Source organism: Equus caballus, chromosome 12, assembly GCF_041296265.1.
Source record: "Equus caballus isolate H_3958 breed thoroughbred chromosome 12, TB-T2T, whole genome shotgun sequence".
In the NCBI taxonomy this organism is placed as follows: Eukaryota; Metazoa; Chordata; class Mammalia; order Perissodactyla; family Equidae; genus Equus; species Equus caballus.
Window position 1 is genome coordinate 48,661,164 of NC_091695.1, and position 15,436 is coordinate 48,676,599.

At 62.0% G+C, this 15,436-nt stretch overlaps 1 protein-coding gene across 3 annotated transcripts in view; it reads right to left on the reverse strand.

Annotated features, from left to right (window-relative positions):
- Positions 1–15,436, reverse strand: part of OSBPL5 (oxysterol binding protein like 5) — a 76,814-nt gene that overhangs the window by 25,571 nt on the left and 35,807 nt on the right. For all 3 annotated transcript variants that reach the window (XM_023654728.2, XM_023654725.2, XM_023654727.2), the window contains exons 2-8: positions 13,774–13,930; positions 11,367–11,449; positions 5,783–5,863; positions 5,428–5,529; positions 4,082–4,285; positions 3,188–3,272; positions 326–497 (exon numbers count right to left, since the gene is read on the reverse strand). In XM_023654728.2, coding sequence (XP_023510496.1) covers positions 326–497; positions 3,188–3,272; positions 4,082–4,285; positions 5,428–5,529; positions 5,783–5,863; positions 11,367–11,449; positions 13,774–13,909 — 863 coding nt within the window. In that variant the 5' untranslated portion in view covers positions 13,910–13,930. The remainder of the gene's footprint in view (positions 1–325; positions 498–3,187; positions 3,273–4,081; positions 4,286–5,427; positions 5,530–5,782; positions 5,864–11,366; positions 11,450–13,773; positions 13,931–15,436) is intronic.

Here is a 15,436-nt window from a genome sequence, read left to right on the forward strand (position 1 = left end):
GGTGCCCGTGGGTCCCAGGTCACAGGTGAGGCCCAGGCACCCCCACCCAGGGCCCCCGTCACTGCTGGGCGCTTCACCCACATCCCTGGGTTTAATCGCCTTGGCAACTGGCATTTGACACTATTAGGCCAGTTCATAGACGAAGACACTCAGGCTCCCAGGTCCACATGGAGTGCCGGAGGCCAGCCTCCTGACCCGGGGCTCGGTGGCCCATGGGATATCGTGCTTGCCCCCATGTACGAGGAGACCCATGTGTCAGTGCCCTGGGGGTCCCCAGCCTCGAGCTCCCAGGAGGGGCCGACCCCGCCCTCCGCGCCCTGCTCACGGGAAGAGGTCCTGGTCGTGGATGGCCGCTGAGGGGGGCAGGCCGCAGAGTGAGGAGGGCGATGCGTCTGGTGAGGACCCGGGCTCCCCGTCGCGGCCCTGCTTGCAGGCGCTGAGTCTCAGGAGGCTGGAGCAGCGCAGCGCCAGCTCCAGGGCGTCCAGCCAGCAGCGGCCTGTGGGGGAGCATGGGCTGAGCCAACCCGGCCCCGGAGCCCCTGCCTCCCGCCCCTCCACTGGGGACCTAATCTGCCCCGCTCTCGCCCTTCCTCACCAAGGAGCCCCCCATAGCCTCCTACTGGGGAGCCCCCACATCGACCAGGATGCCCTTCCCCAAGGAGCTCCCACTCCACCATGGGGAGTCCTCCTCGGGCCCCTCTACAAGGGGTGTTCACCCCTTTCCCTCGGCTGGTCCTCACCAAAGACCCCCCTTGTGTCCCCCTCAGGAAACTCCCCCCCTTGTCCTGACACTTTGGGGATCCCCCCAAGCCCAGTAGACAGCCCCGCTTAGCCCTCCCCTTCCCCACCAGGGATGCTGCCCCCGCCCCCCCGCCCCCTCCCCGTCCCAACAGAGATCCCTTCCCTCTCCACCATCCACCCAGAGAGTGCCCTCCACAGGGACCTCTGCCGTGTGCGTGTGCGAGTGTGTATGTGCAAGTGTGTGTGTGTGAGTGTCAGGAGCAGACCTGAAGAGTCCCGTGGCCACGGACTTAGCAGGCAGGCCCTGATTCGGAGATGCATGTCCAGAGGAAGCTGTCGCTCAGACAGGCCTCAAAGGATGCTCACACACCCCCTCAAGGTCACATCCCAGCAAGACTCAGAGCTCCCTCCACCCAGACGCCCCTCAGGTTCCCGCATATGGAGTGGGGAGGGGACCCTCCCTGACCAAACTGTCTGCCACAGGTTGGGGAACAGGAGCAGGAGTGGGCCTCAGGGGCGAGGGCTCCTGCTGGCCTGGAGCACAGGGCAGGAGGGTGGGAGGCAGGCTGGGGAGGGGCTGCCAAGCCCAGGGAGCGTCCCAGTGGGAGGGCTGGCGATAGAAGGGCAGTTTATAGATGAGGAAACTGAGGCTTCCAGGCCCACACGGAGTGGAAGAGGCTGGCCTCCTGACTGGAGGCTTGGTGGCCAGTGGCACATTGTGCCTGCCCGCATGTACAAGGAGACCTGTGTGTCAGTGCCAGTGACAGCCAGGGTCTGGGGGTCCCCAGCCCCGGGCTCCTGGGGGTGCTGAGCCTGCCCTCCTGGTGCCGGAACAGATCCGGGAGGGCGGGGAGGGAGGCCTGGGGTGTGCTGGACGGGGGAGCAGATGGGCCTGGAGGGCAGAGTGGTGGTGGGCAGAGCCAGCTGCCTCCAATGCCCAGCCTTCATCCCTCATCCGTGCTGCCCTCCCGGTGGAGGCCACCAGCGGGTTAGACCAGCACCAGCCGCATGTCCCAGGGTGTTAACAGCTGTGGGGCGTGTGTCCACCAGGTGACCCCTGATGTCTTGGTGTGATCACTAACAGTGGCCCTTCCACTCGCGAGAGCGTCTACAATGATATGCTGTGCTACTCAGAGACGGGCTTTGGGGTCTTTGAGAGTGGGGGTGCCAGACTAAGGCACTTTCAGGAAGGTTCTTGTCGGAGCAGCTTCCTTCCCAATGATGAAAACCACAGAACGGGAATCGGGGGAGGGGCCTGCAGGGGTGGTGGCTCCTGCTTCTCAGGGGACACCTGGGATCCTGCCGGGGTTCCCTGCAGGCTGGCTCGGAGCCCGAGAGCCCCATGGCTGAACGTGGGCCTGGGCTGAACATTCACAGGGGACAAAGGTGGGGGTCAGGGGAGCAGTACCTACCGAGTTGGAACTGGGGCCTGAATGCTCGTGTTCTCTGGTGGCCGCAAAGGACTGCACATCCTGAGCACTATGCATCCTTTGAGCCCATCCCAAGACCGGGCTGCCTCCCCCAGGAAGCCCACCCTCATACCCATGGGGGCTGTGGATGCCCTTCCTCCCTGATCACGGCCCCCTGACCCCATCAGGGACTCAGCTCACACTCCAGCCCAACCGGCCTTGTCTGACAGTTCACTGCTCATGTCTCCCCCAAGACTGTAGGCTCCATGAGGGCATGGGCTGCCCTGTCCATCCCGGGCCCGTGCGGGGCCTGGCACAGAGTCGGGGGCTCAGGAAAAGTCAGTGGAATTCAGAGGACCGAAGGGCGTGGATGTGGAGTCTGACCACCAGGGGGCGGCGAGGCACCAGCAGGACCGCCACTTGTCTAGGACATCGAGCCGGAAGGGCGGGAGCCCTCGGGTCAGGCCAGGCTGCCTGAGGCAGGGCGCTGGCCACCCTGGACCACCGGTGGGATGGCTGCCCGTCACCCCATCTCCAGGAGGTGCCCTCAGAGGGCTCGGCGGGAGGGGCAGCCGCATTTGCTCGGAGTGACCACTGGAGGGCACTCCATCAACGTGTGATGCACCGGGATGTGAGGAAATCAGTTCCTATCCAGGCTCCAGCACTTTCCTGTTGGCAGTCTGCCAGTGCCTCGGTTTTCTCATGTGTCAAATGCGGATGGTAACAGTAGAACCTATCGATTCAAGGGTGCCTGGCGCTCAGTAACCTGGTTGCTTTATATAAGGTCACCTGGTTCTCGTAACTATTGGGGAGACAGGTGTTCTCACTCACGGTTTGCCCGTGGGGAAACTGAGGCTCAGAGAGGGGTACGAGTGAGTGGTGGCCTGCCTGGCCCAGGCCCGGGCTTGTCCCATGATTGCCTCCTTCCTGGGCGGTGGTGGAAGGGCCCGAACGGGGTCACGGGCACCTGCTCCACAACTTTGCCAGGGGGTCCCGGTTCCAGGTGGGGGAGACCCGTGGGGTGGGCGGAGACTCACCGTCTGATTCGGAGGCGGCCCTGAAGATCAGGTAGCTGCTGGGGAGGGGCTGCGTGATGGAGCCGACACTCTCCCCTCTGGGACCCTGGAGAGGCAGAGACCCCTGTCACCCGAGGGAGCACCCAGAACAGGTGGAAACACGTCACTCAGGGCATGCAGACCCACAGGGAGACACGCATGGCACTTCTGGGGCCTCAGGGCCCCGCCGGCGTGGTCAGGCACCAGCCACATGGACACGGGAGGCAAAGAGGTGGGAGCTCGCTTTCCCCTCCTCAGCTGGTGGCTCTGTCCCCTCCTTTCCAGCTCTGAACTCCCCAATCCAGGGTGCCAGAATCAGCATCTGCAAACCCAGGATGCCCGATACAGTTCTAATTTCAGAGAAATAATAAATACTGTTATTTTGGTATAAATATACCCGTGCAATATTTGAGACATACTTCTACTAAAAAATGATTTGATGTTTCTCTGAAATCCAAAGTTACCTGGGCACTCTGGGTTCGATCTGGCAACCTGACCCCAGTTAGTCCTGGGCTGGGCAGCCCCGGGGTCATGAGGGGTGAGGTCTGGGCAGCCACTCACGTGGCCCTGTTCCCCCACCTCTGGGCAGGGCTCGAGGTGTCCTCTTGCTCCCATCGTGTCACCTCCGCATGGAGGGCCAGGGACCACATCTGATCCCCTGGCCACTGAGAGAATTAACCCAGGGCCCCTGCAGCTGGGCGGTGATGGGCCCATTTGGAACTGACAGCCTGCTTCTGGACCCCCCACCCCACCCCATTTCTGGGGCCCCAGGATGAGCCTCCTGCAGCCTGAAAGTGCTCTTCCACACGGCTCCCAGGGGGCCGCTCTCCTGGCCCCAGGCCTGGCCCTCCCGAGCCCCAGCTCCCACAGCAGTACCTTCACGGCCCACACGGACTGGTCCAGCGGGTGGAAGAGCTTGAAGCAGAAGCCATCCTTCTTGGAGGGCCGCTCGATGAGCTCGCAGCAGTGCAGCAGCACCGTGCCCACCCACTGGCCCACCTTGGGCGTCTTGTAGATGAGCAGCACCCCTGGCTTCAGCACGCACCACAGTTTGGTCCAGCTCTTCAGGGTCCCTCGGATCTGTGGGGACGGACACCGCTGCTGCTGACACCTTGGAGGCCGATGCCCCAGGGGCAGCCGGCTGGCTTCGGGGGAGGGGAGTGGGGGCAGAGCGGGTGGGGCTCTGGGCTGCGGGCAGATTTCTCTACCAGCTTTAAAAGGAGCTCATAAATTATAACGAATCTAAAGAAACACACCACAGCCAGGAACAGATTTACTCGTGAAGCTCGAGGCCAAGTTCAAGTTCAAGCTCACGTTCACGGTCCTCCAGGGTCCTGGGAGGAACCAGCAAGGAGCTGCGACTGTTGCAATTGTCAGCTTTGTAAATTCTGAAACTTGTCATTTCTTTTCTCATTCTAAATAAATATGCACTTTTGTGCACTTTTTGTGATGAAAAAAAAAGTTTCCCATGTGGTCCTGGGCTGTGCAATGACCAGGCCCCTGATGCACTTGCCTCATTTACACTTCACGGCAGACCCCAAATTCGGCAGCTTTACCCCACTGTGTGGAGCTGGAAACCGAGGCTCGGGGTGCGGGAGCTGCCCACCGCCTCAGTGAGGTCTGAGCATGGCCTCTGACCCCAACCCTGGTCCTTTCCCGGGAAGCCTGAGTTTCGCCTCCTCCTGTGCCCAGCACAGGGCCCCACAGGCACTCTGGGACCCCCCACCCTGGGCCACGGCCACCACCTCACTGGACAGAGGGTCTCTGCAGATGTCAGCAAGTGAACTCGAGGCCACACTGGATGAGGGTGGGCCCTGATCCAGCGACTGGGTCCTTACAAGAAGAGAAGAGGTCACAGAGAGACATGGGGAGGAGGCTGTGCGCGATGGAGGCAGAGACTGGGGTGATGCGGCCACCAGCCCAGGGACACCTGGACCCCAGAAGCTGGAAGAGGCAGGAAGGACCCTCCCTGGAACCACGGGAGGGAGCATAGCCCTGCTGACACATTGATTTTGGCCTTTGGCCTCCGGACGCAGGAGAGAATCAATTTCTACGGTTTTCAGCTGCCAGCATGTGGCCATTTGTTAGGGCAGCCCCAGGACACTGGCACAGACTTGAAGTAACGAACACACTGAACTATCTCCCGAGTGGCTGTGACTGCACCATCCTTGGGGGAGGCCTCCTGACTGAGCCCTGGACGACACGGTGCCCGGCACGCCTACCTTCAGGCTGTCGGCCATGATGACCACGCTGGGGTCCGTCAGGGCGCTGAACAGCTGCTTGGTGGCCCGCTTCTTCTCCTGCCGGTAGGTCTCCTTCTGCGCCTGCGCCCGGGGTACCCAGAGGGCGGGTCAAGGGAGAAGGCTGGGGCTGACCAGCCCCCAGCTCCTCCTGCCCTTGGGACCTCCGCCGTCTAGCCCGGGGAGTGAGGACAGGGGCAGGGCGAGGAGAGGGAGTGGGGGCACGGAGGTGGCCAGGGGGCGGTTTGTCCCCTCCCTTTGGCAGGCTGGGGGATGGTGGCCTCACTGGCCCAGGTGCCCACTCACACCCATACCCCCTCCTGGGGTCTGTGCCCACCTTGAGAGTCTCCTTCTTGGTGACCCTGGCTGTAGGGGACACACACTCCTTGTCAGACCCGTTGCACAGCCTGGACTCTGCCTGCAGGAGAGAGACTGAGGCTGGGGGAGAGGGCATCGGGGTGCGGCCTGGGGCTGCTGAGGGCCGTATGGGCCGGCTGGAGGCCCAGGGTGTGCACCAGAGGCAGAGACAGGCACCTGGTCCCTGCCCGCCCCTGTCCAGGTCACCAACACTTCTGGGGGGCGGGGCGGGGTGTAGGATCAGGGTGGTCGAGGAGAGCATATGAATGGAGCTCGGAGGTGACCACCAGGCCTAGGTTCAAGGTCAGTATCTCCCCGGGTGCCCACACGGGGAAGCCAGCAATGACCCTCCTCACGCTGCCCAGGAAGCGTCCTTCTGAGGCGCTGCCACGTGACCAGCTCCGGACAAGGAGGGGCCCACACATGCTGGGGGGGCTCCCATCCCTGGTGCCCTGGGGACTACTGCGCGGGAACCACCACGCGGGGCCTCTCCCGAGCCTGCCCTGGCTGCCGGCGAGAAGGCACTGCCTGCCAGGCCCACCGGGCAGCCCGCGGGGGCTGAGAGCAGCGATCCGGGGACCCAGGAGCTGGAGGGGCCGTGGTCCTCCCACAGAAGGGGAAAGGGAGGTGGGGGAGGGGAGTAGGGAGAAAGAGCCAGGACTGTAGGCTACAGATAGGGGGATGGCAGGCTGCAGCCTGAAGCCCGGCCCCGCCTGCGAGCCTCGAGGGGTTTACATGTGTAAGTGGCTGAAAAAAAATCAGAAGGATGATATTTTGTGAGATGTGTAAGTCCCACAATTTCAAATTTCGACATCTGTAAATAAGGCTTTCCCGGCCCCAGCCATGCCCTTCCATTTCCATGTGGTCCACAGTGGCCGGGAAGCCTCAAATACTCCTCTCCGGTCCTTTCCAGAAAGACTCCCGCCCCGCTCTGCTCTCCGGGCTGCGTGCCTGGGTGTTCTCGCCACCACCCCCCAGCCTCCATGCAAGGGAGGCAGGCCCGGCGGCCAGCGGCTCCCGCCCTGCACAGGCGACAGGGTGAGATGACGCAGCGGAGACCAGCACCAGCCGACACCGTCGTCGCCTGGATGGGTCTCAGGTGCTGTGCCTGGATTCGCTCACTTAATTCTCTCAACCGCCCACGAGGGGGCCTGGTTCTTGTCCCCGCTTAACTGACTAGGAAACAAAGGCACAGAGAGGTGGAGTAGCTCCTGGAGGCTGCAGAGTAGGCACGTGGCAGGGCTGGGACCTGAACTGTCTAGCGGAGCCACGTTCCCACAGGACTGCGTGCCAGGCGTGACTTCAGGCGCTGGGGTTGGAAAGGAGCCAGGCTGTCCACAAGCAGGAGGGGCTGTAGGACCCGGGGTGGGGGGGTGGAGAGCAGTGCGCACATGAACTGCCACAGCCCAGGTCATCGTCATTACCTACGTCCTGCAGACAGGGGGACTGCGGCACAGAGAGGCTCGGGAACCTGCCCCCGGCCACACAGCTCACGTGGAGTGGAGCCGAGCTCCGACTGAACTCGGACAGCCTCACTCTGGAGCTGTACTCTATGAGACCAATGAGAACATTCCAGATCATAGGAAGACAGGGACACGGGACCGGGGTGCCCGGGGGACTCTGCTCTAGAAGCAGTCTTTGAGCTGAAGCAGGAGTGATAGAAGGAGCCAGATCTGAGTGACGATACGTATGCTGGACCTTGACCAGGTGACAGGCCCCCAGGGGCCGGGCCTGACCGACAGGATGCCCCAGTTGCCTTCCTGAGGAGCTGGGGTTCTTGTGCAGTGTCCTCAGTGCACTTGGCACATGCTGTTCCCCTGGTATGGAATGCTCTTCCCTGTTGCCGAACAGCCTCTGCTCCTTCCTCAGGCCCCACTGAGCCGCTTCCCAGGAAGAAAGAAGACTACGACTGCCTTGCTGGCATCAGACCCCCTCAACACACACCCACCCTTGGTCCCCTAGCACCTCTGCAATTCCAGCCTCCCAGACGATTCTGTTTAGTGTCTGGAGCACCCGCCAGGGACACTTACATCCCAGCACCTCCTCGGCCCCGGCAGCCGGGAGCTCGGTAAGCGTCTTGAACGAACGCACAAAGCTGCTGCCAATTCCCCGTGGCCGGCTGTCCCCCAGCTGTGGCTGAATGGAGCTGTGCTTGTTTTAGGCAACAGAGGGAGAGAGAAGGCGAGATCTGGGGCGGTGGGCCTGGGGAGGGGTGGACAGGATGGAGCGTCTGACCCGAGCATCCCTCTGCTTCAAGACCCAGCAAGGCCAGCCGGGGTCTGGTCACAGCAGCCCCGGCCCAGCACTGCAGGCAGTGCCCGCCGCGTCTGCCTTCCCGGGGCTGTGCTGGGCCCCTGCCCAGGCCCCCAGGGCCCTCTGCTCATGCCCGCATGCTGCCTGCCGCACGTCAGGGCCGGTGAGGTGGGGAAGCACCTCAGAGACGAGAGATGCTGCTCAGAACTGTGAACTCGAGTGTCTGACCAGAAAGGGGCCACCTATCATTTACTTAAGAAACTGACTTAGAACAACCAACAGGATGCGAGAAGGTAGCATTTGCAATCATATATCTGACAAGGTTCTAGTGTCCAGATTATATAAAGAACTCCCACAGCGACTCACAATAGAAAGACAAATAATCCAGTTAAAAAATGGGCAAAGGGCCTGAATAGACATTTCTCCAAAGAAGATACACAAATGGCCAAGAAGCACATGAAAAGATGCCCAACATCTCTAATCATTAGGGAAACGCAAATCAAACCAGAATGAGACACCAGTTCACACCTACTGGGATTGCTAGACTAATGATTTAAAAAACCCAGAAAAACACAAGTGTTGGCGAGCGTGTGAGCGATGGGAGCCCTCACGCATGGCTCACGGGATTGTAAAACAGTGCAGCTGCTGGCGGAAACAGTTTGGCAGCTTCTCAAAAAGTTAAACATAGAATTTTTGACAATTCCATGTTACTATAGACTATAGAATATTCTATACTATAGAACTGCCACATAGCCCAGCAATTCCCCTCATAAGTATGAACCCCAAAGAATTGAGATCAGAGACTCTAACAAATACACATCCATGTGCGTCCATGGCAGCATCGTCCACAGCAGCTGAGAAGTGGGAACAGCCTGACTGTCCACCAGCCAAGGAAGAGACAAGCCCGCTGTGGCCCACCTACTCAGAGGAATATTACTCAGCCCTAAAAAGGAACAAAGCACCAACTCATGCCACCACATGGATGACTCCCAAAGCACTATGCTCAGTGACAGAGGCCAGTCACCAAAGACCACTCTGTGCAATCCGTTTATACGGAACGTCCAGAATGAGGCAAATCCATAGAGACGGAAAGTGGAGGAGAGGCTGCCAGGGGCTGGGGGAGCGAGAATGGGAGTGACAGCTCATGGGGCTTCAGTGTGGGATGATGAGAATGTTCTGGAACTAGACAGAGGTGGTGCTTGCACAGCATTGTGAATGCACTAAATCGTTCACTTAAAATGGTTAATTTCACGTTATTTGAATTTTATATCATTAAGAATATATAACACATTATATATACATACATACGTATCTATACACGCATGTGCGTACATATACACACACATATGTGTATTCGAGTTTGCATCTTTTCCCAAGCCGTGCCCCCTAAAGCAGCCCCAAGTTGCTTGCAAGAATCGGGGGGTGTGAGGAGCCTTCCTTCCTTCCCCCGTGGGCTCTGACGCGCTGCCGACGCCCTTGGTCTGTCTGGCGCCTGTCTCCGCCCCCGGGACGTGAGCTCCAGGAGAGCAGAGACTTGCTTCCTCCATGACGCCCTGCGGCATCTACAGCAGTGCGGGGCCTTGCGCACACACAAGAAGCTCAGAAGACAACTACTGGCTGAATGAACAAAATCCGAAATTTGAACCAAATCGAGCGTTTCTGGCAACGCTTGTATGTTTTATTGGGTTGTAGAAGGACAGCCACGTCTCCGATGCTCTTATGCAATCAATCTGTATCTTAAAACAATGAACAACTCAAGTGTCCAACGACACGGGAATGGATACATGGTCCATCCACCCAGTGGAGGGTTGTTCACCCTTAAAGCCGAGGAATCCTGACTGACGTGGGTGAACCTAGAGGACACGCTGAGTGAAGTAAGCCAGACACGAAAGGCCCAATCCCGCGTGATCCCACTCACATGAGGTCCCTGGAGGAGTCAAGTCCACAGAGACAGAAAGTAGGGTGATGGGCGCTGGGGGCTGGGGGAGGGGGAGTCAGTGTTTAACGGGGACAGAGTCTCAGTTTGGGAAGATGGAAAGTTCTGGAGATGGATGGTGGTGATGATTGCACCACAATGTGAATGTGCTTAACGCCACTGAGCTGTGAGCTTAGAAATGGTTAGGGTGGTAAATTTTGTGTTACCTGTATTTTACTACGAATTAAACATTTAAAAAAAATTAAAAATAATTCCAAACATACACATGTACACACACAGAGACACAAATGCTGGTGCTCCGACTGCTCACCCAGCAGCCGGCAGCCCTGGGGCCAGGGGGCACACAGGCTCCGGGGGTGGGGGACCCACCGAAAGTCTGGCTGCTGCTTCGCCTGAGGTGGACACGGGCACAGCCGGTCAGAACCACCACTAACCCCTGTGTGACAGACCAGGACCTGGGGCCTGGAGAAGCAAGGCCATTGCTCTGGGTCACACGGGGGCGCAGGGGGCAGGGCGGGGGAGAAGCTGGCTCTCCCCGCGTAGCGCCCCAGACCCACCTCAGAACCCGGAGCCACCAAGCTGGGTCAGCGTCTGGGCTGTGGCTTCCCCGACCTGGGTGCCTCATGGAGGGGCAGGAAGGGTGTGCCCGAAACCCCACTGGTGGTGCCCGGCTTCCTCCCCTCCCCTGACCGAAGCGAGCCTGCAGGGGCACAGCTGGGCCCAGCTGAGAGGGCTGGCCTGCGGAGCACATGGGGTGTGTGTGTCCATGGGTGTGTGTCTGTGTGAATGTGTGTCTGTGTGAGTGTGAGTGTCTGAGTGTGTCTCTGTGTGTGAGTGTATATCTGTGTGCCTGTGAGTGTGTGTGAGTATACGTATCTGTGTGTGTCTGTGTGTGTCTATGTGAGTGTGTTTATGTCTGTGTCTATGTGAATGTGTCTGTGGGTGTGTCTGTGTCTATGTCTATGTGTGTGTGTGTGTGTCTCTGTGAGTGTGCATGTGTGTACGTGTGTGTGCTTTTCCAGATCGCGGCATCATGCTGGAGAGGGTGATCCTGGTGGAGGGAACAGCACAGGCAGAGGCAGAGGGAGGAACAGCTCACCCCTCGACAGGGCTCTGGGGCCTCCTTTCGTCACTATTTTCTGTCCCCGAATGCCGCCTGGCAGCCCACAGCCTTTCTCTCGCCTCCGTCTCGCCAGGAAGGGGCTTTGATGAAGCGGCTGACCGGCTGTGTGGCCGCCCCTCCTGCCAGCGGCCTCCCTGGACTCGAAATCTGGATTCAGGGCTGACCCCCACGGAATGGACCAGTGCCCCTGCTGTCCCCTGCCCTGAGCCACTTCCTGTTGTCCCCTGGCAGGCTCCCACAGCCCGGTCTTACCGGTGGCACCTTCGTGGCAGAGCCTGGGGTCGGAGGCCCTTCATCTCTCGGCAGCGATGGGCCGTTGGGCTCCATGTCCTTCCCTGCAAGAGAGCAGCGGGGGGTGAGGGCCGGGGCATGGCGGGTCGGCCGGCCTGGGCTGGCTGCCAGTGTGGCAGGCGAGGGTGGGCGAGGGTGGCCTGGGTGGGGCAGGAAGCCAGCCCGAGGCCGCTGGGACTCTGCCCCGAGAGAGCTGAGCACCACCAGCTGGCGTCACGGCTGGGGGAGTGTCAGGCAGGGAGGAGCCCGGGCACCCTGAGCACTGTGGTGGCGTGTCCTTTGGGCTTCTGTAAAGACAGGCCCACCTGTTTTCAGGCAAAGATTGTGGCGTCCAGGCCCAGAGGCACGCGGCCGGTTCAGGGCCGGCACCACCCCCCGGCCTCCTTCCACACCCGAACCCTCGGGCCAGAATCCCCTCGCCCCTGAGCGCTGGACTCTGGAGGGGGTGGCCAGACAGCATTCCTGCACCAGCCCGGGCAGGTGCCCATGTCCCTCTCCAGCTTGGCTGAGGCGGAGGGACAGGAATGCGAGGTGTCAGCATCTGATCCTGGGGCATCGGTCACCCTCCCTTGCTCCGTGTGCTGTGAAGTGGGTTTCCAAAGCTGGGGTTCCCGGCCGGAGCAAGGAGGGGACGGTCTCGGAGGAGGCCGCCTGATGGCCACTCCAGCCCGCTTCCCAGGGCCGGTGGTTTACTGCTGGGGGCGGTGGGACAGGCACCCGAGAACCAGCCTGGGCAGGGGCTCTGCAGACCCACTCCCCGGAGCCCTGGGCAGGGGCTGGGGGCTGAGAGCCGTCTCTGCAGAAAGCTGGCTCGGTGACCTGAGGATGTGATGCCGGCTCCAGGGCCCAGGTTCCCCTGGGGCAGGAAAGGCCCTGGACCAGCGGTCACTCGAGGTCACACGGCACCCCTGCCCTCGGCCCCGCCTCGCTGCCTCCCCGTCCACACAGCACCCCGAGCCCTGACCCAAAGCCTGGGCTGGGGGTGAGCGGGGCTTCCTCCACTCCCCAGGGGCCCTCCTCCAGGTCCTCTTGATTACACAGCTGTCTTGGGGGCTTGTTCACAGCTGTCAGAAGGCAGTGGCCCAGGGTGGGTGCCGCCTGCTGGGCTGGGCGGACTTGGGGCCCTCAGAGCATCTGAGGGAGCGGGCGCCGGCGCTCCCCTCCTCTCGGCCTGTTCACACCCGCCTTCCTTCTCTGCCCCCCAACCTGCCACCTCCTCTGCTCCCTGGAGAAGGTCCTCACCCCACGTGGGGCCTGCACTGCCTGGGCCAGCCGCGCTGGGGACCAAATCCCTCTGAAACTGACCGCCAACTGGGACCCGCCCCTCCCCTCCCACCCTGCTCCCCAGGGAGTGGCAGGAGAGCAGAAGGTCGGATTTATTTCCCCAGGTGTCCTGCCGTGTGACTTCGACAGGCCCGCCCCATGCAGCCTCAGTTTCCCCATCTGTTTGATGGGTCCCCAGAGGCCCCTGCCAGCGTGTGGGCCTCACGCTCTCCCGGTCTCCTCCAGGGGCAGGACAGACACTGTGGACAGAAGGGTACTGGCTCCTCTCTCCTCACTCCCAAAGCAGGCGGGGCGTAAGGGCGGGCAGGCCGGAGGAGGCCGGCCAGGCCCAGGGAGGAGGGAGGGGCTGCTGTGCCCCTACACAAGGGCACCAGGAAGGAAGGGCTGGGCTGGGGGGACAGCAGTCACAGACACGGCCGAGAGAGCTCAGCCCAGACGTGGAGAGGTGGGAGATGGGGGCACCTGGAGCCGCGAAAGCAGCAGCAGGTACAGGTGACCCAGGGGTCTACGTCCTTAGCGCTTTACCCCCGAGCTGCACGAGAGCAGCCCTGTCTGAATCTTCCCCCCCAGAGCCAGGACGCCTCTGAAGCTGGGAGCAGGTACTAATGTTATCTCCACTTTACAGATGAGCAAACTGAGGCCCAGAGAGGTCCTGCCACTGGCCCAGGGTCACCCAGCCAGGAGAGCTGGAGCTGGAACTCAGGCTGCCTGTCCCGGGGCCTGTGTTTGGGACCAGTGCACCACACTGTCTCTTCAAGGATGACGAGCTGCCCCCTGAACCTGGACTGGGGAGCCCCCTGCTTGAGCTCCAGATGGGCTTCACCCGATCCCACTGGCCACGGCTCTTTACTGCTTGGCAAGGCCTCTGTTCGTCCGTCCCGCACAGCACCCAGCATTGAGGTGGGCGGAAGCAGAGCAAGGCTGTCGACCCCACTGACAGGGACAGCACAGAGAGGGGAAGCGACCTGCCTAAGATCACACAGCCAGGCTGCAAAGCCAGGGAGGACCCAGGCCCTGGCGGCTGCCCAGCCCCCACCCCTCGCCCTCGCCCCAGCTGCCGGGGGCCGCCTGGGCCAGCACTGACCTGGGCTGAGAGGGTAGAGCTCATTCTCTCCCCCGAAGAGCAGGTTGCGGGTGAGTTTCCGGGGGTCGACTTTCTGAGGGGTAGAGGAAGGCGGGCACAGTGAGAAGCGGCGCCGGAGAAAGGCCTCCTCCTTCATGGCCTGGGCGCTGGGGGGCTTCTGGAAGGGAGAAGAGCATGGGTCACACCACGGGCGGCCCTGGGGCCTGGATGCAGGCAGCCATCCTCCCCTACCCTGGCCAGGGGGCCAAAGACACTCCAGAAGGTCAGGGGTGAGTGGCGGGGGCCACCGTGTCTTATGCTCAGGTCCCCACTCAGGGGACATCTCAGAAATGGGACGAGCAGGGCCCAAGGGCCCTGCGTTCAGCAGGGGCGGTCGGCCCGGGGGAGGCTGCCCGGCCGAGCTCAGGCTTTCCAGGGCTGATGAGTGAGGATGGGCTGTGACAAAGCCCTCGTCAGGAGCCAGGCTGGACCAGCCCCCCGGGGAAGGAGTGCAGTCCACCCCAGGTGTGGAGCTACCTCTTTCTGAGAACCCCACCTCCCAGGCCCAGTGCTCAACCGGCTCCCTAAGACCCTGGCCACAGCCAAGTGGCCCTGGGGTGGGCACCTGACCCATGCTGGGCCACCAGGTTTTCCCTCCCAGGTGACGGAGCTCCATGGTGGGGAGACAGCACTGATGCACGCGGGGTTGGGGGGGGGGTGGGGGCGGCCAAGAGCTGCCCCAAGAGAGGGGACGCAGGCAGGCGGGACAGGTGGCCCCAGAGTGCAGGAAGGTGGTGGTGCTGGGGCCGTCCCTGAGCTTGGCCTGCCCATCCCGTCCAAGGACGCCAGGAGCCCCTCCTCTCCGCGCTCCTTCAGTCTGTCTTCCCGGCTGCAGCTCCCAGGGCACCTTCCTTACACGCAGAGAAAGCACAGGGGTGCCAAGGCGAGGTGCACCCGGCTTCACACGCCCGCCCCAAGACATCGCGTCCCTGGATGAGCCGCCTTACTCCCTCCCTCTCAGCACCGTCCGAGACAGCGCCCGGGGAACCCACAGAAGGAGCAGCCACGGGGAGTTCCATGTCTGTCCTCCCGCCGCCTGTCACGCCCTCCCGGGCCCTGCCACTGCCCGGCCTCCTTCCCTCTCTCCTGTCCCCCTCACAGCCCTACCCCAAGCAGGGCTGGGGCACGCGGTTGACAGCTGACGACACCGGCCCCGCCGCCGTCAGCCCGCTTTATACATGAGCAGATCGTGGCTCCGAGAGCTGAAGGCCTCGCCCTGTGGGCACAGCCGGGAGGCGCTGGCAGAGCCGGACTCCAGCCCCTAGTCCTGCGCTCCGTCCTCTCCCCGAGGATGTGCTCCACAAGGGCTGACCGACCTCTCCTCCAGGCCCGGGGCTGTGCCTGCCGTCTCCCTGGGTGGGTGGAGGGCTGCCTGCCAAGATCTGGACAAAGGCTACTTTCTCCTGGGGCCCGGGGCCTTCCTGGGCAGGCCGCAGACACGCAGCGCCCTTCCTTGGTGACCGGGTGGCTTCAGGAGCGGGCAGGGGGCCTGGGGCCTCTGTCTACAGCCCCAGAACCTCCTCTGTGCCCCCTGCCCAGGGTTCCGAGAGAGGGGCTCCCAGGCTGCATCTGGGCTGGGCGGCCCCTCCGGCCTCTCTTCCTGCTCCCTCTCGTGTCACCTGAC